The 12,077-nt window shown below is 36.6% G+C and overlaps 2 protein-coding genes across 5 annotated transcripts; both read left to right on the forward strand.

The window, feature by feature from the left end:
- On the forward strand, positions 1–5,712 carry LOC107585862 (N-acetylneuraminate lyase). Of its 3 annotated transcripts, XM_016273026.1 has the most exons (13): positions 1–110; positions 293–362; positions 466–539; positions 641–728; positions 1,029–1,086; positions 1,296–1,371; positions 1,464–1,556; positions 1,695–1,843; positions 1,951–1,997; positions 2,612–2,696; positions 3,203–3,242; positions 3,830–3,970; positions 4,885–5,712. In XM_016273026.1, the coding sequence occupies exons 2-13, from the start codon at positions 295–297 to the stop codon at positions 4,887–4,889; spliced, it is 924 nt and encodes a 307-aa protein (XP_016128512.1). In that variant the 5' UTR covers positions 1–110; positions 293–294; the 3' UTR covers positions 4,890–5,712. The 3 variants fall into 3 exon arrangements, with proteins under 3 accessions (XP_016128512.1, XP_016128515.1, XP_016128511.1); XM_016273029.1 differs by lacking the exons at positions 3,203–3,242; positions 4,885–5,712 and adding an exon at positions 2,812–2,851 and having other exon boundaries at positions 3,830–4,034; XM_016273025.1 differs by lacking the exon at positions 4,885–5,712 and having other exon boundaries at positions 3,830–4,034.
- A 1,659-nt stretch (positions 5,713–7,371) lies between these two features.
- Positions 7,372–11,357, forward strand: LOC107585928 (vesicle-trafficking protein SEC22b-B-like). Of its 2 annotated transcripts, XM_016273107.1 has the most exons (6): positions 7,372–7,606; positions 9,133–9,144; positions 9,259–9,368; positions 9,537–9,697; positions 9,788–9,934; positions 11,021–11,357. In XM_016273107.1, the coding sequence occupies exons 1-6, from the start codon at positions 7,532–7,534 to the stop codon at positions 11,173–11,175; spliced, it is 660 nt and encodes a 219-aa protein (XP_016128593.1). In that variant the 5' UTR covers positions 7,372–7,531; the 3' UTR covers positions 11,176–11,357. The 2 variants fall into 2 exon arrangements, with proteins under 2 accessions (XP_016128593.1, XP_016128594.1); XM_016273108.1 differs by lacking the exon at positions 9,133–9,144.
- The last annotated feature ends 720 nt before the right edge of the window (positions 11,358–12,077 follow it).

Consider the following 12,077-nt stretch of genomic DNA (forward strand, 5'->3'; position numbering starts at 1 on the left):
AGCAACTACGCTTCCTGTTTAGCACGCATCACATGATTGTCTCGTGCAGTGACGTCACTGACGGACACGCAAGGTACAACAGGCAGACAGTGCAGTGACTGAGAGAGAAGGTAAGCGACTGTCTTTTATATCTGGAATGAATTCAAATGTTTACTAATTATGTTGTGAGATAAAGAAAGAAAACAGAACTTGAGACTTTTCAGGGCCATTCAAACCCTGATTCCCGAACAAGGAATTGCTCCGTAGGCTTACGTGGTTGACGGTTTCTCAATGTTGTTGTGTATCAATGCAGAGATGTCTAGAAGCGTAAAAAAGCTCACTGGGCTCGTGGCAGCAACATTCACCCCACTCACTGCAGAAGGGTGAAATATTTCATTTCTCAATAAAAGTATTACAGAATCATTTGCCTGAGGTGCAGTGGTCTGGTCATTGATCTGTTCTTCTTCTTTGCTCTTTTTTTTTCAGGGAGATCAATCTCTCTGTAATTGGACCATACATTGATTACTTAATAGAGAAGCAGAATGTCAAGAGTGTGTTTAGTAAGTCAAATCTATTCATTTAATCAAAAGTTTTGGGGAATAAGGCAGCCCGTTTTTCTCATTTATATTATTTGTAACCTAAACCACCTTGTTTTTGGTAGTTAACGGCACAACAGGTGAGGGCTGTTCTCTAACTGTGGACGAAAGGAAGCAGCTTGCTGCAGCTTGGTGCCAACATGGAAAGGGCAAGTGAGTTATTGCATATTTATAGTGTTTATTCAGCTATGGACAGCAAAAATATCTTGAGGGGACAAGGGTTGTAAATCTTGAAGATTTTGACAAGATGTTAACAGAAAAATATTTTAATGATGAAAAATATGTTAATGATGTTTCAGAAAAAAATTGCACAAAAAAAACACATTTTCTAAAAGTTCACGAGGCCCAAAATGTGCAAAGTTGAAGAAACACCCTAATTCATAACTTTATTACTTTTTTCCTTATAAAAGGTTCCATTGCCAGAGGTTTAATTTCTTTTATGTTTGTGTTAAGGCTTGAGCAAGTGATTGTTCATGTTGGCTGCATGAGTATAAAAGACTCTCAAGAACTGGTGAGCACACTTCTTCGCAATCCCGCATTAACTGCGTTTTTCATGCATATACCACTTTTCATATGCACATCTCCGTTTTCATAACAGAAGCCCCACAAATTCCTTTCGTCTCATTTGTTGCTTATCCATTCGTGTTTCAGCATGTGCAGATAAACAGCTCCTCGTGACTGTTTGAAAATGCTGAGTGGATGTTTTTTACTTTTCCTCAGGCTCGGCATGCCGCCAGTATAGGGGCTGATGGCATAGCAGTAATCTCTCCTTCCTTTTTCAAACCCATTAATGCAGGTTTAAACCCCATTTTCCTAAACACTGCATTATTAAATTTTTTTTTAATATATTTCCAACCATGCTTTTAATTGCTCTTCCTCTTTTCACAGATGCATTGAGGTTGTTTATAAAAGAAGTGAGCGCCTTTGCTCCAGATCTTCCGATGTATTATTATCATATTCCAAGCATGACTGGTGTTGCATGTAAGTGCAGCTCCCACATGTCATCATTACTGGCTGTCAAAACACTGACTGTAAATTCTTTAGAACTGCATTGCACAGAATGTGACAGATTCGCACTGACGCCTGTAGTCCAGTATCAGTTTTTCCTTTATTTTTCAGTGGATGCAGCTGATGTGCTAAATGGGATAGAGCAGATGATCCCCTCATTTCAGGGAGTGAAATACACTGGGACTGACTTGAGGGATCTCGGGCAGTGTGTCTGTTACAGTCAGTCCCATAACTGGTCTGTCATGTTTGGAGTAGATGAGGTATACAATCCCCTCACTCGTTCATCTACTGCATTTTTCCTGCTAGTCTAACATTAAAATAATGTGGTTTTAATTTTATATATTTTGCTTGACACTTTGTTTCGCAGCAACTCTTGGGAGCTTTGGTACTAGGTGTTCATGGAGCAGTAGGGAGGTGAGTGCCAACATCATGCCATCCTGGAACTCTTCATCTGACCGCAGTTGTTATGAATTCATGACCTTTCACTGTTTTTCCTGCTGTGGTGCCGATTTGGTTCTTGCATTCTGTTATTTAGTGACTGATTTGCTTGTTGGGAGTAGTATAACCTCAGATTTGTATTACATTATTATTTTAAATCAATAGAACTGATACACACAAAGGTTATGGCTTGACAATAGATTACAGCTAAACCAGTACCTGCTAGACACATTGGAAGCTTCTGACTTGAGTCTCAGGTCCGGCAGGGATTGTAGGTGGGGGGAGTGAATGACCAGTGCTCTCTTCCACCCTCAATACCACAACTGAGGTGAGACCCTTGAGCAAGGCACCAAACCTCCAACTGCTCCCTGGGCGCCACAGCAAAAATGGCTTCCCACTGCTCTGGGTGTGTGTGTGTGCACGCGCGTGTGCGCTAACTACTTACTGCTGTGTGTGTGTGTGTGCACTTTGATGGGTGAAATGCAGAGAACAAATTTCGAGCAAGGGACACCATACTTGGCCACATGTCACGTCCTTTCCTTTCCTTAATATTTTACTGAAGACCCTGCAACGCTCTCTTTCCTCTGCAGCACATATAACTACCTCGGACGCATAGTGAACCAGATGCTTGCTGCTTTTGATAATGGCAACTACATGCAGACCAGAGCACTGCAGGTACATCCTTCATCCCATTTTGCATGTGTAATTCTCATTTAGTGATGCTTTTGGACTTTATTTTATCAGCATGTTTTTAACTACAGAAATTAATGATTTGATTTTCTGTTTACAGTTTGAATTTATGGAGGTTATCACATTTGCTAAGAACCTTGGTGAGTTGATTGTTTTCCACATACATTAGCTTTCAAATCTTTGGATTTCTTTTTGAAACAAGTCTCTTATGCTTACCAAGGCTACGTTTATTTGATTAAAATACACTTAATATTTTACTGAAGACCCTGCAATGCTCTCTTTCCTCTGCAGCACATATAACTACCTCGGACGCATAGTGAACCAGATGCTTGCTGCTTTTGATAATGGCAACCACATGCAGACCAGAGCACTGCAGGTACATCCTTCATCCCATTTTGCATGTGTAATTCTCATTTAGTGATGCTTTTGGACTTTATTTTATCAGCATGTTTTTAACTACAGAAATTAATGATTTGATTTTCTGTTTACAGTTTGAATTTATGGAGGTTATCACATTTGCTAAGAACCTTGGTGAGTTGATTGTTTTCCACATACATTAGCTTTCAAATCTTTGGATTTCTTTTTGAAACAAGTCTCTTATGCTTACCAAGGCTACGTTTATTTGATTAAAATACAATAAAAACAGTAATACTGTGAAATTTTATTACAATTTAAAAATAATTGTTTTCTATTTTAATATATTTCTAATTGTATTTCATTCCTGTGATGGTAAAGCTGAATTTTCAGCAGCAATTACTCCAGTCTTCCGTGTCACATGATCCTTCAGAAGTCATTGTAATATGCTGAAACCTTTCTTTTTATTATCAGTGTTAAAAATGTTGAAATGTTGGCACTTAATATTTATGTGGAAACAGTGGTAATTTTTCGATGAATAGAAAGTTCAAAAGAACATTTTTTTGAAATGGGAATATTTTGTAAGATAATAAATGTCTTTACTGTAATTTGTGACCTATTCAATGCATCCTTGCTAAATAAAATTTATTTAAACAAAACTTACTGATCTCAAACATTTGAAAAATGTCCGTAAGACTTGATTTTGTTGTGCATATTATTGCAAGGAAGTTTATATTTTTATTATTATTATTTATGCTCTGCAGGTTTTGATGTGTCTGTGAATAAGCAGGTGATGAGTGAAGTGTCAGGGTTAGCAATGGGTCCCCCTCGACTCCCACTGCTGCCATGTCCTGTCTCAAAGGCCCAGGCTATAGCACAGAAAATCAAGGACTTCTCTCAGGGACATTAAAATGAAAGACATTTCATTGAACCTACCTGAAACTCCAAACAAATCATTTTTTTACACTACAGTACTGTTGGCACTTAATATTTATGTGGAAACTGGTAATTTTTCGATGAATAGAAAGTTCAAAAGAACATTTTTTTGAAATGGGAATATTTAGTAAGATAATAAATGTCTTTACTGTAATTTGTGACCTATTCAATGCATCCTTGCTAAATAAAATGTATTTAAACAAAACTTACTGATCTCAAACATTTGAAAAATGTCCGTAAGACTTGATTTTGTTGTGCATATTATTGCAAGGAAGTTTATATTTTTATTATTATTATTTATGCTCTGCAGGTTTTGATGTGTCTGTGAATAAGCAGGTGATGAGTGAAGTGTCAGGGTTAGCAATGGGTCCCCCTCGACTCCCACTGCTGCCATGTCCTGTCTCAAAGGCCCAGGCTATAGCACAGAAAATCAAGGACTTCTCTCAGGGACATTAAAATGAAAGACATTTCATTGAACCTACCTGAAACTCCAAACAAATCATTTTTTTACACTACAGTACTGTATATTGATGTACTGTACCTTTTTTCATACTTTACACTTGCTTTGCCTTTATTTTTTATTTTTTTTAATTGTCAACACATTTAAAGTCATTTAGCATTATGTTTTCTCTAATTAATAACATTGAAATGAAACTAGAAATTTTGGTGAACCTACTTGAATTACCCAACAGAGTTACAAATAATCCTCAGTGTTACTGATTTATTCACACCATGATATACTGGATCTTGTATACCTAAATGCTTTGAGTTTTGCACGTTTTGTTTGTTCTTGTCTTATGTGTTAAAAAGCATACACATATAAAGTAATTTCTGTTCTGTTTTTATTCTTTAGTACTGTATTAATTACTCTTCTCTCAGGGACATTAAAATGAAAGACATTTCATTGAACCTACCTGAAACTCCAAACAAATCATTTTTTACACTACAGTACTGTATATTGATGTACTGTACCTTTTTTCATACTTTACACTTGCTTTGCCTTTATTTTTTTTAATTGTCAACACATTTAAAGTCATTTAGCATTATGTTTTCTCTAATTAATAACATTGAAATGAAACTAGAAATTTTGGTGAACCTACTTGAATTACCCAACAGAGTTACAAATAATCCTCAGTGTTACTGATTTATTCACACCATGATATACTGGATCTTGTATACCTAAATGCTTTGAGTTTTGCACGTTTTGTTTGTTCTTGTCTTATGTGTTAAAAAGCATACACATATAAAGTAATTTCTGTTCTGTTTTTATTCTTTAGTACTGTATTAATTACCTTCTTTTAGCTGATGTTGATGTAATTGTTAACTATCCTGGCTGCTGAGGCAGTGGTTGCTGGACCAGCCATGTCACCATTGTGCCCTTGAGCAAGACACTTACAAAAGCATTTCTATGTGACAAATGGCGTTACTCACAGCAAGTGCACCTGTAAGTAATTTTGGATGAAAATCATCATCTCTATGACATGTATCACAAAATCCATTTCTCTGGAAGTGATATTTTAGATATACTCTTCTTTTCAGATTCTATTCAAATGTAAGTGCTGTTGTCCATGGACACTAAATTTTTGTGGAAAATCACATGCACCACACTGTTTTAATCTCTGAGTTTCCCATTTTTGCAGAAAACTGCTCAAAAAGGGACATTTTTGTATGTTGAAATGGAATTAATAAAAATGATTATTCATTATAGAATGCAAGATACTGCTTTGAAGTTCTTATTCGGCCTCATAGTAGCCTGGAATCTAACCACTTTAATTTAAGATTTCTATTTTAATGTCTGTTTAGTCTGATTTTTTTTTTTGTTGTTGTTGTTATTATTATTGTTTGGCATTACCTTATTTTCTTTGGCCTTTCCCATTTTTATTTGGGTTGTTAGAGAGCCCTAGAACAGGGGTGTCCAGTCCTGCTCCTGGAGGGCCACTGTCTTGCAGAGAACTTCAGCTGCAATTAAACACACTTGAACCAGCTAATAAAGGTCTCACTAAACATACTAGAAAGTTCCAGGCAGGTGTGCTGAGGCAAGTTGGAGGTAAACTCTGTAGGGCAGTGGCCCTTCAGGACCAAGTTTGGACACCCCCGGCCTAGAAATTGAGAAGACATACAATATATCTCTTTTTGTCTTGATTAATCCAGCTGTCATAATGCTGTTATGTCATTGGCATTGCCCACTTTTATCTGTATTCCTCCCTGTTCAAGCCTGTGGTGGGAATCTGGCAGAATGACATGGAACAAATCAAACCTTTTAAGTGGATGAAATGTTCCTGCCTCCTTTGTCTTTTAGTTGAATTACATAATCTCCCATAAAAAGCACCTCATATATAACATTCCATTTTTTTTATCTTTCAAAACAACTGAATAAAATTAAGTCTGATTTCTTTTTATGGATTGATTTTTTTTGTCTTAAATACCTGCTTGCATGAAAAACAGTGTAGGAGGGGCATGGTTCATGTTTCACTACTGTCTCAGCAGTACGCATCCGAGACTGCACTATCATCACCTAATCAGTTGTTTTACTGCTGACTCCACAGTTTGGCTGAAACAAGCGCAGTAGTTCACAGTACATGACCATTTATCAGCGGCAGCAGCAGGAATGACATTAGTAATTTCCTTCCAGTGAGAATACAACTAAAGAGAACTAAACTGTGTCTGAAACAGACACCTCAGCTCTTTAAAATTCAGGCCATGACCACGTTTCCTGTAGAAAAAGCTGCCTGACTACAAATTAGAGACTGTTTTTCTTTAACTGGACACATAGTGTGGATATCTTTTAAATTACTTTTGTGACATCTCATGTTGTTATCAATCAAGTGTTTTTGTTTTTGATCCTTGGAGAGTGTCAGAAATGCCACTAGTTCTTTATTCCTGGGTCTCTGTCCAAAAGTCTCTGTCTCCAGTAACTGTCCTGACCAAACATAATGTTAAAGAGCAACTGATTTGATCTTCGAGGGGGGGTCAGAAATCATAAGGACCACAGTTTTTAAATAGTGTTGAAGCTTTAATGAAAATGTAAGCTTAGGCGCTCTGTGATTTTGTGGGGCTGACAAAAAATAGGCACACAGATATCACTTTTCATTACTTTTATTTGAGCTATTTTATGTCCAGAAACGTATGTAAATATATTTATGTAACTTGTATAAATAAATATTCCATTGTGGACAGATGGGTTAACTGACAACAAGGTATGCGTCTACTCTTGTTAGATAGGACGTTAAAAACTGGTAAAAACAACTGTCCCTGCTAAAATATCGGATAAATGACTCAAAACTAAATAATTAACATTAATTTCTGTCCTTTAAAGTCAGTATATCTAATCCCCATTCACATGCGGAACCAATGATAGTGGTTTAGAAAAGTAAAACCCTGCGGGACAATAATACAGTGACGCCGCGCGTATTTCCGGCCAGCTCAGCGTACGGAGGAGTGTTGTGAAGCTGTAATCCAGACACAGACATTTTACAGCTGTTAACAGCTTCATATACACCTGCTGTGGGTAAATTTTACATTACAGCGAAATGGTGCTGCTGACAATGATCGCGCGGCTGGCGGACGGACTGCCGCTGGCGGCTTCAATGCAGGAGGACGAGCAGGTAAGAGCTCAGTGATATCTGTATGTTTTATCATTTATTCAGGCCTATGCATACTGTAAATGTAAGAAATCAAAGAGCAATATCTTGAAAACATTACGTTTACTTCTAAAAGTGTCTAGTTATCTTGATTTGTAATCCATAACAGCAAAAACTGCTTTAATCTGGCCTTTATTAGCTCAAATTGCAGTAATTAGACGTCTGTTGGAGTATTTACATTCATTTGAAATGCTTTATTTGGAATCTAACAGCGTAGTAAATATTGAGCTATTATATTTCTCTCCATATCGTTTATTTTCGGTGTGAACGATGTAATTGCTCATACAGAGAGAGGCTTCATTAGATGGATTCGCATAATTTTGATCAATTACAGCGCCCTCTTCTGTCATGATTTGAACTCACACCATTTGTCTTCCCACCATACTAAATATAATAATAAAAAAAAAATTATAAACAGGTTAAAAACACAAACAAATCAGTAACATCATTTTAAAAATATTAGAATTGTTTAAATTATTTTTAATATCATGTGAACTTCTCTGTTAAAATGTCTGAACTTTAATGCCACTTGTTGAGTTATTCAATCATTATCTTTCAACTCCGTGAACTCTAATGAAAAATCATCATTTGTAAGTCGCTTTGGATAAAAGCGTCTGCTAAATGAATAAATGTAAATATTTTTCTGTAGTTTCCACTTATATTCTGACCTAATTTGAATAAATTTGGCATTTGAGGTTGAACCCTAAATTAATGGTGTCAGAGACATTACCCCCAAAAATATCCGTGTTTTATCGGAGTATATTCAATAACCTGATGCAATAAATATAGATGAATAAATATCAAATTTTAAATAAATATAACATTTAAAAAATAAAAATAGCTGCATTCAAAGGAATAGTTCACTCAAAAAGGTTGTCGTAAATTCACCTTTGTGTTGTATGATGACTCTTCTGTGTAACACAAAAGGAGTGTTGTAAATATTTTTGTAAATAACATACTCCATTTTTTTCTGTACATTGAAAGCATACAGTGATCATGGGCTGTCAAGCTCCAAAAAGGCACCAAATGATTCTTATGGTATATTCCATATAGGCTATACTCCTATGATAACTCTGTGTGAGGAAGAGACATGTTAAGTGTGCCTTTTTGAAATATTGTACAGTTAAGATGATATATTTCTTCCATATTTTCCATAAAGAATGAGTATGTGATTTCCTCTTCGCTTTTCACACAGTATTTTGACTGAACTGTAACTCCTCTTGCAGCTGAACTGATGCAAAACATCTTGATAACTATTTCCTACATTAAAAATTTTTTTTCAATGCTAAAACTTTGTTGTTGATGTTTAGAGGACCAAGACAAAGTTTTGGGCTTTGGTAGATTTGAAAGAAGTAAAGGAAAAAGCTTCCCTAGAGTTACTCCGAATAGTGTTAATGTGACTAATAGGTGCCCAGTTTTATTACCTTTACAACAGTCACTTGATTTAGGTCTAACATGTCTACGTTTCCTCCTTTCATGCTGCCATGAAGGGAAGTGAAAAGGTTTGTTCACTTTTAGCTTTGTAAAATCCCTCTGAAGAGGACTGAGTCAAATGTATCAGAGTAAGAGTGACTGTGTTTTTATCTAGGCTAATAAATTTGCACTTTTGTTCTCAGATGGGTCGAGATCTCCAGCAATATCAGAGCCAAGCCAAACAGCTCTTCCGCAAATTAAATGAACAGAGTCCAAACCGATGCACCTTAGAGGCTGGATCAATGGCCTTTCAGTAAGTTTACTGTACACTACAGCTAAAATCATAAAATAATTGATCATAAGAAGGTGAGTTAATTGATTTCAAGGTCACAGTACGTTTTAGTTCTAGTTTTACACACACAGATATGTGAACGATGAAACGCATGGCTAATAAAAGATTTCTTCTCACCTCTTTTCAAAGCTACGTCATAGAGAAAGGCGTTTGCTATCTGGTGCTCTGTGAGGCCGGGTTTCCTAAAAAGCTAGCCTTTGCTTATCTCGAAGATCTGCAGGCAGAGTTTCATGAACAACATGGCAAGAAGGTGCCCACGGTCTCCAGGCCCTACTCCTTTATAGAGTTTGGTAAGAGCCCTCACTCTCTCAATAACCAGAGTTTCATTTACTCCCCATCAAGAGACAAGCTTGTAATTCTGTTTTATTACCTGTCCAAAGATACATATATTCAGAAGACCAAAAAGTCATACATCGACAGCAGAGCACGCAGGAACATGAGCAACGTCAACACAGAGCTACAAGATGTACAGAGAATCATGGTGGCCAACATAGAAGAAGTTCTGCAAAGAGGGGAGGCCTTATCTGGTAAATACTTCTCGTGAACTATTTCTTTTTTCTTTTTAACATTTGTTACATCTATTTTAGAGGCATTTAAAATTCAATATTTAATCAAAGTTACATGTTAAGTTAAGAAGCTAAAGTTCAGCTGAATGTTTTACTGTCCTTCCTTATTTTAAAAGTGTAAATTAAAATGCAAGGGTCACGGTGTGTGGAGGCAGGCAGGATGACGAGGACGACAAGGATTCAAATAAGGATATTTAATGTAGAGACAACAAGGTAGATGAGACACAGACACACACTCGGGGTAACATTCACAATAACCGACAATACTAGAATACACGAGACAGGAACTTATAGGGCAGATAACGAGGGGCAGACAGGTGAGCACACTGAGGATAATTAACTAATGATTGAACGGGCTAAACCAACAAAAGGGGAAGAAACCACAACAAACAGTCCAGAGGGGTGTTACAGCAAGTATATGACTCTGTAAAACAATAATATGGCTTTAATGACAAACATCAACAAAATTTTAGATTACCAAAGAATGTAAATGTATGAGTATGGTGCTAAAATCAAGTGAAAATCCAATTTTTGTACATTACCGTTCTGTGGATTTTTTTATTTAATACATTTTAAAAAAAAATTCAGCAAGGGCTCATTAAATAAACAAAACAACTGTTTTCATCATATTACATTTCTAAAGGCATGATTTCTGAAGGATCATGGGACATTAAAGACTAGTCTTGACTGCTAAAAATTCATCTTTGCCATTACAGGAATAGATTACATTTAAAAAATATTATTTAAAAATAAAAAATAATATATAAAAATAGAAAACAGTTATTTTAAATTGTGATAACATTTCACAATATTACTGTTTTCCCTATATTTCTGATCCAATAAATGTAGCCTTGGTGAGTGTAAGAGACTTCTTTCAAAAGCATTGAAAAAATCATACCAACCCTAAATATTTTTAACTGTAGTGCATATAACAGCAGGTCCTTGTCTCTCTAGCCATTAAAGAGTCCTTTGCCTGAAAATGATCCCTGAGCTAAACCTGCAAAATTTCAGCTTTCTTCTCTTCATTTCTTCATGCTTTTTCCTCAGCATTAGACTCGAAGGCCAGCAACTTGTCCAGCCTGTCCAAGAAATACAGAAGTGACGCCAAGTACCTGAACACTCGCTCCACGTACGCTAAGCTAGCTGCGGGTGGAGTCTTCATCATCATGCTGATTGTATACATACGCTTCTGGTGGCTGTGAGGTGTGGGATGTGCGGAGTGAAGAGGGGCTTTTGAGAAAGTTACAGGTGAAAAGCAGACGGACTTTCACATTGTTGTGTTTTAAAGCTACAGCTTGTTCTTAAAGACTGTTGGATCCGGCAATTTCCCTCCTAACAGGCTGTCGAGTCCCTAACCTGATCCTCACTGGTATCTGTTTTGTGAACTACAGTATTGGTTTTAACGCTGATTAAAATTAGGCTGAGTGACAGATGTTTTTAACAATACCGTATAACGTAAAATTTTATCACAATTTTAACTTTCAAAACTTTTTTATGGAGTTTTTGTCCAATGAAAGTTTTTTTTTTGTTTTGTTTAGGAAATAAATTTTGTCAGCTTAAGTTCAGCTGCTGAGCTGTTAGTATATTCAACAACAGTACAATCCATTGAACGCACTCTACATCTATCCCTCACAGCCTTGTCTTCATTCCTGTCAAAAACTTAAAGATGGCGCTACCCTGACGAAGTTTCATGGATGTGACACTTTCCTATATATATAGTTATAGTTTAGTAATAATACTAATGTGATTAAGTGGGGTATGATTCATGGATGTGACGCTTTCCTAGCGGGAGATATGAGGGGGTGCATTTCCTGGCAGACTGGCTTGCCGTGAAAAGCATTACATTTGTTCCATTTAAGTGTGTGAGTATTTTTTTAACCACAACCATTTTAACCATTACAAACAGCGCTTAAGCTCAATTTGAACGAAGTGTCCATAGAATGCAGTTCCTTACAGGGGTGCAAAATGAATCTGTCCCGCCCTTATTGTGAAGCAAATCGTGATTGGCTATAGCGAGAACGTGCTACGATTGGTCAGCGAAGAGTGGCTGTTATCTGATTGGCTTGAGTAGATGGTGGGTGGAGTCCACGTATTTGTGGATTGG

This window comes from Sinocyclocheilus grahami, unplaced genomic scaffold (genome assembly GCF_001515645.1).
Source record: "Sinocyclocheilus grahami isolate Dianchi unplaced genomic scaffold, SAMN03320097.WGS_v1.1 scaffold75.1, whole genome shotgun sequence".
In the NCBI taxonomy this organism is placed as follows: Eukaryota; Metazoa; Chordata; class Actinopteri; order Cypriniformes; family Cyprinidae; genus Sinocyclocheilus; species Sinocyclocheilus grahami.